Raw genomic sequence first — 18,144 nt, forward strand, 5'->3', positions numbered from 1 at the left:
CCGGGTGTGTTTGGAAAGGTGTAGCCCCTCAGACTTTGGATGGAGGGCTCTGTATTAGCTCCGGGTGCATGGCCACAGACTCCCCAGTTTCCTCAGGGGTGTGGGGCTAAGCAGGCTGGCCAGGAAGGAGTGTGACTGGCTACACAGCCGGTGCTGGTTTGGCACCCGGATGGCCTTTGATTAGTTGTTAGGGAGGCAGAAGCTCTGGCTCCTCCCACCGGAGCGGTGGTCCTCAGAGTTCAGCAGGCCGCCAAATCACCCCGAAGGCTTGTTAAAACACAGTTCACTGGCCCTAGCCGGTTTGGCTCAGTGGATAGAGCGTCAGCTTTTGGACTGAAGGGTCCTGACCAAGAACATCAGTTGCAGGCTCACTCCCCTGCCCTGGTTGGGGCACATATGGGAAGCAACCAATCAATGTGTGTCTCTCTAGAAATCAGTGGGAAAATGTCCTCGGGTGAGGATTAAAACAAAGACGAAAACGAAAACAACACACACCTTGCTGGACCCTAGCCGGGGAGTTTTTGGTTCTGTGGTTCTGGGGGAGGCCTGAGAATTTGCATTTCCTAAATAATCCCAGAAGTTGCTAGTGCTGCTGGACCAGGGTGATTCTTGGGAAACCACTGCCCTGGGAGACTGGGTACTTGCACACACTCCTTTTCATCCTGTCTGAGGGCTGGATGAAGGGGCAAGACAACAGTGAAGGAATCTTGAGTTCTTATTTCTACTAACTTGCTCCATGACTGCATTTCTGACGGTGGTCTTGGTTGTAATGGGAAGTAGCTTGTTACTTTAAGTAAGACAGGGGATTTGTTGGGGTTTGGGAATCTCTCTGAGTCCAATGAAGAGTTCAACAGTTAGGGCTTGGTTAGGGCAGGGCAGCCCTGGAGCCTTCAATATCTGGAATTCACATGCTGGCTGTCCAGGCACCACAGTCAGGTGATCTGTCCGCTACTAACCTCTGGTCCAGCTTATCTGAATTCCAAGTGCAGATGAGAGGTGATCTGATTGACCCACAATGGGCAGGACCTCCCAGCCCTTCCCTTACGTAACCAATAAGCCACAGCAGTGAATGGTAGAGAGGATGCAGCTTTGTGATGGAAAGCACTCCAGAGAGGGTCCAGAAAAGAGGCGGGGCTGTCCCAGTCCCTACTGCCTTGAACAGAGCAGCTGTGAGCCCACAAGGGGCTTATTCGGATGACCGTGATTAAGATTCTTCCCCTCACTGGACCTCCATTTCTCTACCTGTACATGAGGGTTTGGGGTTAGAGTCTCATCACTGGATGATTGTTCCTTTCTCAAAACGGGCTTGCATCTTAACAGCTTGGGATACTTGAAAATAGAGGCCCATGTGCTCCACGCAGTGCCGGTAAATGGTCCATGACTGGTATTTTAAAACAAAGTAAAACAAAACAAAATGCCCTGCTTTGTAGCATTTGCCCAGTTTCCAGGGTGTAAATAAATACTCTCACTGTAGCCAACTTCACTAGTCAAGTGGAGCCACTGAATAAGGAGCTTGGAAGAGAGGTGCACCAGGTCTCCCCAGCTCACCACCTGCCTGCGGACTCAGAACCTCACAGAGGGCCTGGGACTCTGCATTTCACCCCAGGTGATCCTGGTGGAGAATAAAATTTTTGAACCCTACACCCAGAGATCTCTGAGGGCTTTTCCATCCCACATTGCCTCATTCTAAATATATTGTAAGTTCTCATATCGGCTCTGGGGGTTGGGGAAAATTTTCTCTTTTGAGAGCAATGCATGCTTGGAAGGCCTGGAGAGATGGATGGGCCCAAGTGAGGCAATGGTGCATCTGCTCCAGCCTGCCTGGTACCTTGGGGCCATATCCACCTCAGCCGGACCCCTGTGAGTGCCCAGGCCCACCATTGCTCCTGGAGATGGGGCAGCAGCATCTCAGTGATGCAGGAGGGGACTGTCAGACCTGGGGTTGCCGCTGTGGGCACTGGGATCCTGATCCATCTCTCATCTCCCTGGGTGGGCTGGCCTTTCGGCTGCCATCTTCATGAACTTCTCATCTGATATCTCCATCCCCAGGTCAGAGAGCCTGCCAGGTCATCAGATATTTTTGTGCAGGTTTCTCATCTTGATGACCTTTTCTGAGCGGGTGGGGACAGAGTGGACACCTGGACACCTTCTCTTACTTGACTTGAGATGTGCTGAGTCAGAGAGAGCCATAACAGAGCCCATGAGAGACCCATCAATACCCAGCAGGGTGGAGGCAGAAGCTGGAAAGAAGAAGGGGAAAGTACAAACTACTGGCAGGAGTAAAGTCTTCCTTTAGGGACCTTTCAGAAGAAACCAGTTAGTATTGGGCTGGAATAATCTCTGACTTCCTCCTGTGCTCTAAAGTGGTGGTTCTCAAAATGTGACCCCCAGACCAGTAGCATCTGCACCACCTGGAAACGTTTTAGAAATGCAAATTCTCAGACTCAGAATGCCCCCTCTCTTAGAGCCATTGCCTGACAACAGGATTCCAGGTCCATTTGTGGGGGTCAAGCAATTCCCACTCAAGAAACCATTTCTCAGTCCAAATGCCCCACGGGACTGCCACGCTGAGCTGTCCGTAGGCCACAGAGTGGATGGGCTACGGCAGTAGAAGGGATGGGGGTTCTGGGAAAGGGATGAAGGTGGGAAACCACAGGAGACAAAAGTGACTGCTCTGGGTAGGACAGGTCTTTCCAGATGTTCTCTAGTGGGGATGCTTGTGAGGAGGCCCAGGGCCATCACAGCCTCTGCTTGGAGATGTCCTGCTTAGCGTGGAAACTTCAAGCAGTGGACAAGTTCCTGGACTGCTAACTGCTCTCTCTTCTCCTGCAGTTCTCTTAGCGTTCCTGGCTCTGGATTTTGCTGCTTATCCTCCATCATGGCCCATCTTCCCAGCCACTCTGCCTCCCATCAGAGTCTTGCCATCTCTGCATTGTGGCTCCGGCTTTCTTGGGCAGCACATGCTCTGTATTACCAGAAGTTTGGGCTTTCATGCCGTGCTTTATTCCTCAGCCCTGTCCAGCCTCATCTGGTCCTGGAGGCCAGAACCCTCCTTGGCCAGCTTCTGGACAGTGCCCAGAGTCTCTGAGGAGCCCCCTACATCAAGCATGTCATACTCAAAGGCTAACACGGGCCAAATAAACAAGGTTTAAGTTTATGTGGACCACAAAAAACACACACAAAAGCTTCAATTTTCATAGAAATGTAGGCTTATTTCGATAGAGACATGCTGAATACAAAGGGATGAGACAAATAAGTTATTGTTAACATAAAATCATAGAACATTTTAATAAAAAATTAATATTTTTTCTTGAACATTAACTTACCAGACACTAAATAACTGCACACATTAATAAGCATAATGCAAATAAACCTATTTTTCTTGTTCTCCAAAAACGAAGTATTTCCTGTTGCACACACCAAACAAGTCAGTCCAAGACTAATGATGTGGCAATTGGCTGCTAAATGTTCGCTGCTAGTATTAGTGGAGAGAAATGGTGCGCCTGCGTGTAAGGCCTGTAAGGGAAATGAATGCAACACGATTATAGTAATCAGTCATTAGTGAATGTTATAGTTAGTTATTAATAACTAGAGGCCTGGTGTATGTATGACATTTGTGCATGGGAGTGGGGCGGGAGGGGTCCCTCAGTCTGGTCTGAACCCTCTCACAATCCGGGACCGCTGGCTCCTACCTGCTTGCCTGCCTGCTTACCTGATCGCCCCTAACTCCTCTGCCTGCCTGCCTGATCACCCTTAAAGACTTTCCTGCCTGCCTGATCGCCCCTAACTGCTCACCTGCCTCCCTGATCACCCCTAACTGCCTCTGCCTGCCTGCCTAATTGCCCCTAACCACTCTGCCTGCCTGCCTGATTGCCTCTAACTGCCCACCTGCCTGTCTGCCTGATCACCCCTAACCGCCGCTACCTCAGCCCCTGCCGCTGTGGCTTTGTCTAGAAGAATGTCCAAAATGATGTCTGGAAGTTCGTTCAACTGTCTAGTCTAATTAGCGTATTATAATTTTATTATTATAGATGCCTCATGCAAGTTAACTTAGCCTCTTCATGCATCAGTTTCCTGATGTGTAAATTGAAATTAATACCAGAACCTAGTGTTGTGAGGATTAGGGAAGTTGCTCTTTGTATTTACTACCTTGCAATAACCATTCGTGGTCATAGTGCTTATTATCTTTCTGTGTATGATGTGTCTGGGCAAGAATCTCTGAGTTTGCAAATGTCTTGTGTGTGTATGTACGTATGTGTATATGTGTGTATCTGTGTTTATATGACCAGGCAGGCCTCCTGTCTCTGGGTGGAGTTTGTTGTTGGCCGAAGCCTGGATTCCGGGAGCCAGCCAGGGCTGGCGCCGGGGATGGAATTTCCATTAAGAATTAAGCAGGACAGCACTATGAAGCCAGGCAGGCCGAGAGGAGGGGGATGGAGGGGGGTGATGCTCCAATTCTGAGCGTCCTCCAGCAGCCTCAGTTTGGGACTGCCTCAGAGAAGGCCTCTGCTACCTTTGCTTCGAGTTTCAGGCCTTGCTGGGGCCATGGCCCAGGAGGATGGGCAAGGAGAGAGGAGCTGCCCGCATGGGCCTTGTTAGGGAAACCTGGAGTTGCTGCGGCCAAGACTGGAGCCATGAGGCGGCCTCCAGAGAACGGAGAGGCGGCCAGCGAAGAGGGTATAGGCGGCTGGGGCCTATGGGGCCAGCAGGAGACAAGGAGGCTGGGCTGTGCAGTACGTATCTGGGAAAGTGGATGTGGTGTGTCTGTTTGCACGCGCATGTTGTGGGATGCAGGTGGGGAACATTCATATCAAGGGTCCTAAGGTAAGGTGACCAGACGTCCCGCTTTTGGCGGGACAGTCCCGATTTTTAACAATTTGTCCCGCGTCCCGCTGCGTTTTAAAAAAGTCCCGAGTTTTGGAAAGATTTTTTAAAATCTTTTGGACTTTTCTTATCCTAAGGGAACATCTAGCAAACCAAGTCTGTTTTTCTCTTGCCCTGAAACCCAGGCACAGAATTTGGTCCTGGAAATAAAAGACGTCTTAGGCTTTTTTTTTTTGGCTAATATTTATCCTGTTTATGATCTAAACCTCGTTCCACTTCTAGCACACTAAAAATATCTTAGCTTTCTAGGCAAATTTACATTCCTGATCTTATCCCATACTCTCAACTATCCATGAGCTGTTATGGGAATACTGAACCAATGTAGCTATGGGAAAACTGAACCTCAGAGAGGTTAAGTGACTTGTCCAAGGACACACAGCTAGAAAGTAGAAGAGGCAGAACGCAAAGTCAGGTCTCTTTGAAGACAAAGCCCAGACTACTTTTATTATACTATCTGACCTACCAGAAGGGGACTCAGGGACAAGATTTTGCAAACTCCAGTGTTTATGCCCGGCCATGTGGGGGGCTGGGGCCCAAACTCTGTCCCAGGCTCTGAGATAGCCTTTGTTGAGATAGGAGCCAAAGCTACTCTCAGGAAACTTGAGTGGGGTAGTGTAGAATCAGGCTGTCCACAAATGGATGGAGGCCAGGATCAAAGCTGGCTTGTCCCTGGGGGGGTGGGGTGGGGGTGGGGAAAATGACTTGGGCACCCACAGAGCTTGGAGTACCAGAGCTGAGGCTGTTGAGTTAATATCAGGAGCTGCATTGTGCCCAGGACAGGAACCAATCACCATTGTTAGCCAGGGCCTGCAGAGAACAGAAGACTGAGATGGGACCTTGGAGTGGTCACTGTGTTATGGAGATGGAGCCAGCCTTCCTCTGCCCGGACACATAGTGGGGACACATGGACGTGGTTTGCACACCAGGGATTTAGGTTAGCTGCCAAGTGAACTTCCTGCCAATGAGAGGGTTCAAATTTGGGAAGAAGGCCCAAAGGAGGCTAGGGGCTGCCTCTCCTTGGTTGTGCCTAAGGGTGGGTAGACATTCCACACCCTTCCCCCCCAATGTCCTCCTCCCCCCATTCTTGGCAGGTTGGAGGGAGTTAGATGGAGTGACCTTGAAGCTTCTTTCCAGTTCAAGAATGCAACATTCCTGAGCTTTTGGGTAGGAATCAGACATCTGACACAAGCTGTCCGGAGGAGAAGTTTGATGAGCCCCAAGTTAGAAGGAGTCAGGACTGTGATCTGGAGGCTGGTGATCTTCTTGGGACTCAGGCTCCAAAGGGAAGCACCTGTGGTGAATAAGCCCAGCCGCCTTCCAGGCACTGGGGACTGGCTCAAAGTTTGGAGGCTCCTCCGCGGAGCCTGTGAACCGCACCCACACCCCTCCTTATTTTGTTCCGGCTCCAAGGGAAACAATCAGGGCGCATTCCCTCCCTTCTCCAGATGTTGGCTTGAGGGGCGCCTGTGGGCACCCCCGCCCGGCCCTGCCGGCTCTGAGGCTCCCGGGCGCTTACCCGCGGGGACTCCCGCCCAGCCCGGGGTGAGCTAGGTCTCTAATTAGACATGACCGCCTCTCCATTCCAGTGCTCCCCACCGAGGGGCCTGGGAGCTACGTCTCCACTGCCTGGGGCATTAAAATAGCCTCTCAGCAGCCGGGCTGGGACTCTAGAAAGCGGAGGCTTGGCCGGGAGCTCGCTGTTGTGGAAGGTCCTGCAGCGGCCCGGGGAGGCGTGGGGCGGGCGGGGGCGCGGGGCGGCGGGTGGCCGGGGGCTGGGCCGGCCCAGCGCAGCCACTTGCGAGGCCTCTGGAGCCCCAGCTGCGCCGCCACCGCTGGCCGCTGTGCACACCCCGCTGGCCTGCCAAGTTCACCTGAGTAAGTAGACGCTCTGCTGGCTGGATTCAGGACCCACCAGCAGAGCTGGGGACAGAGCACGTGTGCGACTGTTTGGACAGTAGGTCTAAGTGTGTCCGTGTGAGTGCCAGTGGGCAGGAGTGTGTGTGGGCTACCACGGTGGTAGCACGTGGAACTTTCTAGCCTTGTCCCAGAGTGTGAGTGTGGGTGTCTAGTTGTCCGTGTGTGTGTGTGTGTGTGTGTGTGTGTGTGTGTGTGTGTGGACTGGCATGTAGGGGACTGGAGGGTGCCCACAGGTGGCCCGTGTCTGTGGCCGGCAGCCATGTGTGGACCATGGAAGTGCACTCAGGGATATGGGAGGAAGGCTCCCTGCGGCCTGAGTGATGGAGAAGTGTGTGTGTGTGTGTGTGTGTCTGCTGGCGCTGGCAGGAGTCAGGGGTAAGGAGTGTTATCTGAACTCAGACTTTCTAGGGTGACCTGACTTGTCCCTACCTGGGGTGTCTTTTCTGTGGGTCATCTGGCTTTGGTTTCTCAGGACTAAGCAGGGCAGGAGCTCACAGCCTTCACCCAACACTACAGTGATTTCGGCTGGCTGGCCGGGACGGGGGAGACAGCTTGGAGGGACCACTGTCACACCAGAAGAGGCAGGAGGAAACGGAGAGGGGATGAGCAGACACAGCCATGCCCGCCTGCACACACTCACAGGGCACCCACACCCACACGCACAGCTGCTCCTGTGTACAGACATCCCTGCCCACACACTGTAGTCTCTCAGTTCCTCTCAGGACATCCATGCAAACATTCACGTACTTCCAATGTGTACAACTGCAGGCAAGGACATAGAGGCAACAGGCACCTACATGTGTGAAACATGTATGTATGCAAACATGAACCCCTGGTTAGACCCGCTCTCAGCCTGCAACCCCCCTTTTAGACTCCATTAGCCTATATATGGCACTTAGGACAATGAGTTCAAGAAACTAGCCTTGGTAGGGAATATCTTTTTAAAAAAATATATTTTATTGATTTTTTACAGAGAGGAAGGGAGAGAGATAGTCAGAAACATCGATGTGAGAGAAACATCCATCAGCTGCCTCCTGCACACCTCCTATGGAAGATGTGCCCGCAACCAAGATACATGCCCTTGACCAGAATCGAACCTGGGGCCTTTCAGTCTCCAGGCCTTCAGTCTGCAGGCCGACACTCTATCCACTGAGCCAAACTAGTTAGGGCGGTAGGGAATATCTTAAGTCAGGGGCTTTGGCTGGGTGTGTGGGCAAATGGTGACACAGTACCCTTGGGGTGCCCCATTTGATCTGGAACTGAGGCTGCAGTGGAGCCTGGGGTCTTAGGGTCAGGGCTTTAGAAGTTGCTTTTGCTGTCTTACAGGTTAAAAGGCCAGTCTGAGGTGGAGCCACAACTGTAATTTGCTCCAGGCTCTAGTTTATACTCTGGGTCTCCCTGCAGCAGACCAGCAGTGTGGTCCTTCTGTGTGTGGCTGGGGTCTGAGCAGCCCGGTGCCAGGGAGGAGCAGTGAGTTGAGCTGGGCTGATTCCTTTTCGTCTTTGGTTTCAATCAACACTATTTGGAGTATCCCATCTGCAGGTGAGGATGGGAGAGCTGGCCTTTGCTTTGCTCCTTTCTCCTCTCTCTCCCGTTCCTTCACAGAATTTGTTCTCCTTGACCTCCTTTCCCTGGGGGTTCCTGGGGACACACTAAACAGTGCTCAGAAGAGTAGGTGCCCTCAGATATCAGCTGGTTGTTGTTATTGTTGTCGTTGTCATTATTATTGCTTCTAGACCTCTCCCATCCTGGTCACTCTCCTATGGACAGCCTTCAGTGAGGCGGTCAGACTAACTGTGCTCCTTCAGTTGGGGAAGTTAGAAGATGACATTGGCTTTCTCTTCCTTAGTGTTTATGGTTTGGCTGGAGGAGTGCCTGAGCTCTCACTCCATCAACTTCCCTAATGCTGGGGAGCAGATGGGTGTCAGCCATTTTCTGAGGGGTTGCTAGGATCTACCTGTACTTGGCCTGGTCCCCGCCTGACGTTGGGGATGGTTAAACAGACAGGCTGTGCTTTGCCTGGTAGCCTTCTTGCGGAGTAAAGATAGGAGTGAAGGGTGGGAGGAGGAATTCCCTAGATCAGTGTTTCCCAAACTTTTGACATATGTGTACCCTTTCTATCAATATAATTTTCGTAACGCTGAGTACCCCTCGTACTCATGAGAACATAGAATTAGGCGCAGCTAAGCACGGTGCAGTGCATATCCCCACCAAACTCCAGTGCAACGCGTACCCCCACCCAACTCTTCCCGTACCCCTGGGGGTACACGTACCACTCTTTCGAAAACACTGCCCTAGATCATTCTTTAGTGAGGTTCCCCAACAACTTTATGACTCCAGAAAGGCTCCCCAAAACTGGAGGAGTCATGGTGACTCAGTCTCAGGCTGTTTCCCTATTCTTTTTAAAAAATATATTTTATTGATTTTGTACAGAGAGGAAGGGAGAGAGATAGAGAGAAACATTGATGAGAGAGAGTCATTGATCAGCTGCCTCTTGCACACCCCCTACTGGGGATATGCCCGCAACCAAGGTACATGCCTTTGACCAGAATCGAACCCGGGACCTTTCAGTCCCCAACCCGACGCTCTATCCATTGAGCCAAACCGGTTTCGGCTGTTTCCCCATTCTTTATTGCAGAGAAACAACCCCACTAAGTTATCATAGTTCCAGTTTAAAGAAGAGAAATCAGACAACAGAGTAACAATAATAACCACCACCATCTTTTGTACCTTTAATATATGCTTTATTTCATTTACTTTTCATAACAACTTTGTTAGGTCAGTAGTCCTCTATCCCCTTTTTTCCTGATAAGAAAATTAAGGCTTAGGAAACTCAGGGATTTCTACAGGTTTGTGTGACTCTTATGCTGTTTATATAATTGGTGTATTTCCCTTTTTACTCTGGCTGCCATGAAGCTCTTAGTCTATCATATTGCTCCATTCTAGCAACTGTTATTCCAAATCTTGGCTTCAACTTTTAATTTCTGCTTAAACAACTTCATAGTATTCACATTTTAGACTATAAACTTTATAGTATTCACATTTTTAACTCCCACATCTTTTGTAGAGAAAGATTAGAATACGTGAATGAACAACCAGCAATTGAGCATTCTCTTGGATGGGAACCATATTGCATGGATTTTTTTTTTTTGAACATCTCCAATTGCAAATATTTTATCTGGTTTTCAAACCATATGTCTCAGTTTTGGCTTTGGTATGTTGGGACTCCGCTTCGTGACCGTGTCTTAAAGCTTTTCTTTCTAGCGGCTCTGAGAGATAATGCCCATCTCTGTGCTGGCCCAGACAATGGGGATTGTTGGAAATGAATTGGGCCATTGATAAATGCCCCATGCTCTGAGTGCTTTAGCTGCCAGCTCTTCCCTGACTCAAAAGCGTGAGTGTGTGGGTTCCTGAAGGAGTTTGACCCCTGCCCCAAGCCTGGCCCTGGCCCCATCACCACCCCTTCCTTGTGTGACCTCGCCTAGGCCTAGGGCTCTCCTGGGAGGTTTGTGTCTCTTGGACCTCAGCTCTTCCTCCCCCTGGGCCATGCAGTGTCTGATCAGGGATGGCCCTTCTGGAACCGAACATTCTTAGGACAAGGAGTGTGGGATTTTCTGCCCCCCTTCCTTGGATCTGTGAGGCCATTGATTCACTTCTTCCTCAATTCCTCAGGAGGGGTCTCAAGTCTCCCAAGTGGTCCTAACCACATTGCAAATTTGGGGAAACTAACTAATTCACTCCAAGACGGATTCTCTTACCCTCCCAAGGGGAGTGATGTTTGGAAGGAGGAGCCGTGGGGCAATGTATAGCACTAAACAGTGCTTAGAAAGACCCTGCTGGTGGGTTTTTAGGTATCGTGTTGAGATTCTGTTTCTCAGTAAGCAATAGGTCACTCCATACTGGTGGCTGTTGCCCACATTCAAGACTAATCCTTCCAAAAGCATTTGGCTACAAAGTGGGATGGAGGACTCTTTGGCCTGAGGTTGGGAATGCCTGGCACTAGGGGATGTGCTGGTGGGTTAGTGTGGGCCAGTTGTTTGTTCCTTCTCAGGCAAATGTCATCTGAGAAAAGTAAGACTAAGACTTGATTGCATGTCTGCTGAGGATTCTGGTTGTTCCTTGGACTTTAATCTTAGTCAAGTAAAAACAGGCTTAAAATCCAGTAAGATTATATTGGGTGGGGCGGTCAGGAACTTTTGTGGGGAAATCTCACCCACGGTTATTCACATTTATTTAGTATTGATTAGGGCCAACCTTTCTGTTAGGTTATTTGCACCTTTCACTTGATGAAACCTCTGGATGAGCCCTGAGAACAGGTGCTACTTATAAAGACAGGGAACTGAAGCACATGGGTTAAATGATTTGCTTAAGGTCAAAGCAAGGTCTGAATGTCTGCCGATTATTCCCCCAGAAAAAAGGCTAGCCTTAAAAGCAGGGGAATCCACCCCCGTGGGCCACTTGGAGAAGTTCTAAGGTAAAGTGACTAGATTTTAACATTGGGAAAGTGGGACACCATTGACCAGGGGCGGGGGAAGGGGGAGGTTCTAGATTAAAAATTTGGTCTATATGGAGCAACAAAAATTTTCATAGAACACAAAAATAGTATTGTAATATATTTTTTAAAATTTCAACAGAAGTACAATTTACAAATATAATAAATTAAAAAAATTATGTATAGTACTATTTTATTCTTTGGCATATTTCTCATTTGAGTGAATTTTTTTTTTTAGTAGATTGCTGTTGTTGTTTAAAAGGTCATGAAAATTTTCACAGGAATTTGTTAAATTATATTTCACACATAAAATGGCTTTCAGAGTCTCAACACTTAATTGTGATTTTTCTGATGTCCATACTTTATTTACTGTAGAAAAAACGCATTCAGTCGCAGCATTAGTTCCTGGTAAGGACAGCGCGTATTCCACAATTCTAACAATTGATCAACAATGTGAACTTTGATAAGCAGTTCTCGATAATCAGTTCTCAACAATTATTTGTTATTATTAAAGTTTAACATTATAAAATTAACAAAAATAATATAAAACTCATATCCTGACTAAATAGCCACATGGCTGCGGAAAACCGTGTATATTCCCTTCCCGTTCTCCCACCATTCCCTAGCTTATCATGCATTCTTTCCAAAAATTGGGACTTTTTTAAAACGCCATGGGACGCGGGACAAATTGTTAAAAATTGGGACTATTCCGCCAAAAGCGGGACGTCTGGTCACCTTATTCTAAGGACTTGGCTTCTCTGACCCAGGACCTGAAGGCCATCAGCATCATTGGCCTTTTGAGCCTGTGTCAGAGACTGCTGGTCTGTGGGAAGCAGGGATGGAGTGGGGAAGGGCTTCTGGCTGGCAGGGATTCCCCCCTCTTCCTTTCCTCCCCTGCCTAGAGGTGGACAACACTGGGCTTCTGGGGCTTCACTTCTCCCTTCCCGCCCCCCCTCCCCCTCCTCACCTCAGGGCAATCTCTGTCTTGGGAATGGAGCCTTTGCCCAGACTGTGATGCATACAGTCAGCCAGGCCTTCCCTCCCCCAGCTCCAGGGTCCCCTCGGTGCCAAGCCCTGGGGGAGTCCTAGATCCTCTGAAGAACCTCTCTGGGTAGACCAGACTCCGTTTGGCGTGATGCAGTGTCTGTAAGCGTCAGCAGTTTGGCTGGATAATTGTGTATAGTATTCACTTTCTGCTGGAGAAATGGAGGTTTTGTCTTACAACCCAAATATCCTGGGTTTGGAAACCATGCGTAATGAAGCCTGTGGTCTGGGGGTGTGGGCCGTCTTGTGGGCCTGTGTGTGGTGCTGGTTTAAAGGGTACTGATGAGGATGATTGGCTCTGGCCTCTCACATCCTCCAATGGAGGGTCAGAGGTGGGCCTCCATATGGCAGTGTGCAGAGAAAAGGGCATGGGCTTTGCAGTCAGATGGACTGGACTTGGAGCCTCAGTTTCCTTGTCTGTCAATGGGGTTCCTTACAATGCAATGGTGATGCTAGAAACAGCAAGTGTATTCAAAGCCTGGAGTCTGACATAGACTAGGAAAACCACAAATGGCACCTCCTTCCTTATTTTCTCACCCACCTACCGTCTGGGAAAGAACTGATAGACAAGAGATCTGGATTGCAGCTATAGCTCAGCTCTGGGGACACTGTTACCTTATCCTCTCTGAACTTCACTTTTCTTGTGTGTAAAATAAGGGGAGAACTAATTTCCCTCACTCATCTGTATTTTTTTAAGATAATGAAAGAGACTGGAGTCAGGGCTTCCTCCCTTGGAGGATGCAGAAAGTTCAGACACTAATATTCATGCTGCAAATATTGATTGAGCCCCTGTGATGTGCCAGGACCTGTGCAAAGCACTGGGCTCACAGGTGAGTGGAATCAGACTTTAAGTAGCAAACAGACCATGTGACAAGACAGTCTTGTAAACAAAGAGTGGCAGGCCTGACCATGGCAGGTCCTGGAGGGGTTGGTGTATCAGAAGAGGTGGTGTCATCTCCGACTCGGGTAATCCGAGAGGCCTTCTGAGAGGTGAAAATTCTTGGTCTGGATCTTGAAACATAATAAGAAGTTGCAAGGAAGATAAGAGAAGATCATTCTGGGCTCAGAGGCCAGCACATCCTAAGGCACAGAAGTGTTGCCTAGTGTGATAAGCTGGGGGATTGTCAACAGTTAGTATGAATGGAGCTTGTAGTGTGTGTGGTCGGTAGTGACGAGAAATGAGATAAAAGATGCTACAAAGGGCTTTCAGGGGATGTTAGGCCTTGAAGGCTGTGCTGAGGTGTTTGGAACTTTTTTCATGATTGTTGTGAGCAGCCACTGAGGTATTTTAAGCAGGTCGTGGTTGGATATGGGCTCAATCAGTCATTCAGCAAATATAAAAACATAATACTCTCAACAATAAAGATTAAAAAAAACCTGAAAAAAATAAAATGAATCCCCTTAAAAAAATCCCTAAAGAAACATAAAAAAAACCCATTTTTATGTTTTTTTTAATTTTGATATCAGACCAAATTGATTAAACTTTGCAAGACTGGTAAGACAAATCCCTCTTTATCCATATCCCTTAATCACTTATTGAATGCTCCATTTACTTTATTGTTTTCATTGCCTTTCTCTCCAATGATTTAAAAGTATATTAACTTTATTTTTATATAACTTACATTTGTTGTTCATGTATTATTATATTTACTGTTTTTAGATGTACATATAACTATATATAAAATATTCATATTTCTGATTAATTGAAGAGATGTGGTGCCTCTTTACCCCTGAATACTCAGTGTGCATTTCCTTAAAAGCATATATTCTTACCACAGCACAATTCTGTCCCAACAATGTCTTTATAGCATTCCCTTTTCCCTCACCCCATTCAGAATCCAATCCAGAGACTGCATTTAATTGTCTTGTCTCTTCAGTTTCCTTTAATCCAGAGCAAATCTTCTGCTTTAGCTTTCATGACCTTTATGCTTTTGAATCGTACAGGCAGTTATTATGTTGAGTGTCCCTCAATTTGGGTTTATCTGATGGTTTTGCATGATTAGATTCAAGCTATGCATTTTGGGCAGGAATACCATTGAAGTGAGGTTATTTCAGCAAGCACAGAATGTGGGCATCATCCCAATGCTGGCAACAGAAGTCTTTATCACTTGTTTAAGGTGATGCTCAACAGTTTCTCCACTGTGGAATTACTATTTTTCCCTTTGTATTTAACTCATAATTTGTGGAAAGATACTTTGAGATTATGGAAATATCCTGTTTCTCATCAAAACTTTGCTCATTAATTTTACCAACATTGATACTTTTAGGTCCATAATTTCTTTTGTATTGATTAGTTGGAATTCTACTGTAAGAAAGAACTTTTCCCCTTCCTTCCTTCTTTCCCTTTTTTCCCCTTTCTTTTTCTCTCCTTCCTTTCTTCCTATAGACTCATGTATTCTTAATTTATTTGTTCAGTGTATTATAATCAATTAATATATTTTATTTTGGCGTTCAAATTGTCCCAGATTTGATAGTGGGAGGCTCTACCAACTGGCCTCTTTTTCTTAAAAGAATTTTTTTTATTGACTTCAGAGAGGAAGGGAGAGGGAGAGAGAGATAGAAACATCAATGATCAGAATCATGGATTGGCTACCTTGTGCATGCCCCCTATTGGGGCTTGAGCTCGTAACCTGGGCATGTGCCCTGACAGGGAATTGAACAGTGACCTCCTGGTTCATAGGTCAATACTCAACCATTGAACCACACTGGAAAGTCCTAGGTCCTCTGAAGACAGGTTTAGCCTATTTCTCTTGACTTGTTCCCATGATTTTCTAAGCACTTGCTTACTATCTGCTATAGCAGGATGTCCCAGGCTCATTTTATTCTTTCCTTGTTCCATCCCTGAAATTAGCCATATCTCCAAGGAGCCCTGGGCCCTTTTCACGGAGAATGGTATTTAGAAACCAAGATCTGGAGCTACATGTGTTCTTTGTTTTGGTTGTACCATTGCTTCTATGCCCTCTTAGCAAATGGAGCTGTTCATATATGTATATGTCCATATTTATTTCTATAATAAAAACACATTATTATATGTTTTCAGAAACTAAAAACCCCAAGAGACTGAGATAGAGAGTAATAGGGTAAAGGCACTTAAGATTGGGTAGTCAGGAAGGGCTTCTTGGAGAAGGTGATATTTAGAAAGACTTACAGCGTAGAATGGATAGATTGGAAGGAGAAAGAACCTGGAGATTATTGTAATTATCCAGAAGATAATTATAAGGACCTGAATAAGACAGAATGGAGAGAAAGTAGAATCAGGTGACTGATTGAATACAGAAAGTCAGGGAGACAGTGGATTCAAGGAGACTTTCAGATCGACGTTTCAAAGGCCTCTCAAACTCAGCATGTCCAAATAGAATTTCTGCATTGTCCCTCAGCACTATCCTATTCATATGTGCTCCTCAGGTATTCCATTTCTCACTTAATTGATGTTTCATTTAAGCAGCTTCAAAAGTCAGAGAGAGATGGTGATCATCCTCAACACCTCTATCCCTCAAAAGCTCATATTCAATCCATCACCAAGTCTGATCAATCTTATTTCTTTTAAATTTTTCAATTACAGTTGACATTTAATATTATATTAGTTTCAGGTATACACAGTAGTTAGACATTTATATAATTTACTAAGTGGTTTCTCCCATAAGTCTAGTACTGGTTGATGTTCTCTTGTAAATCTTCTCAAATCCATCACTTCTCCATCTTCATCAGCATCATTCTAGTTCAAGGCACCATTTTCATCTTTCTGGGATACTGCAGGAGTCTCCTAACTGGCCCCCTTATATGCATGCTGCTTCCTTCCAGTTTGTTCTGCTCTCTGTGTACTTCAAAACACAATTTGATCATGTAATTTTCTTCTTTAAAAATGCTTTAAGTGCTTCATATTGATCTTAACTCTTTAGTAAGTCCTGCAAGTGTATTAGACCTGTGCTGTCATCGTGTATATTACCCTGCCCAGCTCTTCCCTGGCTCTCTCTTCATTCACACTGGCCTTGTCTCAGTCCCTTGTAATGTTCCCTCCTGCCATAGGCTTTTGCATTTGTGGTTTCTCTGCCTACAACACTCTTCTTTTATGTTTTTTTTTCTATGGAATTTCTCCTTATCTCTTAGATCACAGCTCAATTGTCACATCTTGACCTTAATAATTAGGTCAAATCCTATTTTATAAAGCTTTAAAACACCACATTCCTCTTTCAAGGCTTTATTATAATTGAATTTTACATTTATTTTCAATTATTCTATGTAATAAAGAGGTAATATGCAGATTAACCATCACTCCAACACACAAGATGACCGCCTCCATGTGGTCAAAGATGGCCGCCCCCATGTGGACACAAGATGGCTGCCACAAGATGGCCAGTAGGAGAGGGCAGTTGGGAGGGACTAGGCCAGCAGAGGAGGGCAGTTAGGGACAATTGGGCCGGCAGGGGAGCAGTTAATCAATCAGGCTGGCAGGGGAGTGGTTAGGGGGTGATCAGGCTGGCAGGAAGAAGCGGTTTGGGGAAATCAGGTAGGCAGGCAGGTGAGCAGTTGGGAGCCAGCATTCCTGGATTGTGAGAAGGAAGTCCGACTGCCTGTTTAGGCCTGATCCCACTGGGCAGTCGGACATCCCTCGAGGTGTTCCAGATTGGAGAGGGTGCAGGCTAGGTTGAGGGATACCCTCCCTCCTTGCACGAATTTTGTGCACTGGGCCTCTATTTATGTGATAATTAATGCTTGTTTTTCCTACTTGATATTGAACTCAATGAAGTCTGGGACTATATATGGTTTTGCTTATTACTTTGCCCTAGCAAGGTAGCATGTATTGATTCATGCCACAGATATTTGTTGGATAAATGAATGAATGAACTTTTATCAGCTGAGCAATCAGATAGGTGGTGGTGCCATTCAGTAGAATAAAAACTCTAGGGAAGTAATAAAAAGATAATTCATTTTAGAACATGTTACTTTTGAGGTGACTCTTGGACACATGTTTGACCACCAAGAAGTGCTTGCCATCTTCTGGGCAAACAGATTAGAATGTCATTCAGGAGCTTTAGGGGGACTGGTGGTAAGTGACATCTAATTCCTGGATAATTCTAAGGAGCTCTCTGAAGGAGAGAGCTAAGTTACAGGGCACCCTTGAGCTATGGTCTCTTCACCGTCCTGTCTGATTTGTAGAGGTTATAGGAGATCTGAGGGGCCTTCAGTGGTTTTTGAATTGGCTCCTTAGCTGCTTGTATGAAAGATCTTTACAAACCCCTTTGCAGCCTCCTTGGACCTCGAGAGTTACTTGCATTGCATAATTCCTATCAGTCAGGAGTTGTCATCCTCCTCCCACCCCTACCCCACCCCACCAAATCTTCATCACTAGACATAAGCCTAAAAAGGAATTCAGAGAGAGGGTCTTAGCAAGCCCAGTGAGCCATTCTTGCAAAAATGCCATTATCAGTCAGACAGAAATCCTATTCAGTCACTCTGGCTCACTCACACTTGCATTCCTCATTCACTCATCCAATTACCCATTTTGCCTCAGTCTCTTACCCTTTTACCCACCTAGTACCCACCTTTCCATCCACAAACAGGAATTTATGTTGGATTTATAGCGGGACTCAAGGTTGAGTCACCCTCACGCCCCTCTCCTGTATCCCTCTTTCATATGGTCCTCCTAACCCAGAGCCCAGGTGAGGAGACTGTTGAGGTTGGGGAGATGTCACTGTGTTGATTGAGTGCTAGGCCATGGGTGATTGCAGAGTGTTAACAGGAAGAGAAGGAAACTAGAAGCTGCCACACTGATTGCTCTTCTTATCTTGCCTTTTGCTTTTCTAGCT

The 18,144-nt window shown here is 46.9% G+C and overlaps 1 protein-coding gene across 3 annotated transcripts in view; it reads left to right on the forward strand.

Moving 5' to 3' along the window:
- Positions 1 to 4,481: 4,481 nt before the first annotated feature.
- The window catches only part of INSC (INSC spindle orientation adaptor protein), a 126,715-nt gene continuing 113,052 nt past the window's right edge, over positions 4,482 to 18,144 (forward strand). The window contains exon 1 of one of the 3 annotated variants that reach the window (XM_084893981.1): positions 4,482 to 4,733. In XM_084893981.1, coding sequence (XP_084750107.1) covers positions 4,559 to 4,733 — 175 coding nt within the window. In that variant the 5' untranslated portion in view covers positions 4,482 to 4,558. Of the gene's footprint in view, positions 4,734 to 6,640; positions 6,760 to 18,144 lie in introns of those variants that run through there. The other 2 variants (XM_084893980.1, XM_084893983.1) reach the window with 2 other exon arrangements.

This window comes from Pipistrellus hanaki, assembly GCF_964339955.1.
Source record: "Pipistrellus hanaki genome assembly, chromosome: 9".
Taxonomy (NCBI): domain Eukaryota; kingdom Metazoa; phylum Chordata; class Mammalia; order Chiroptera; family Vespertilionidae; genus Pipistrellus; species Pipistrellus hanaki.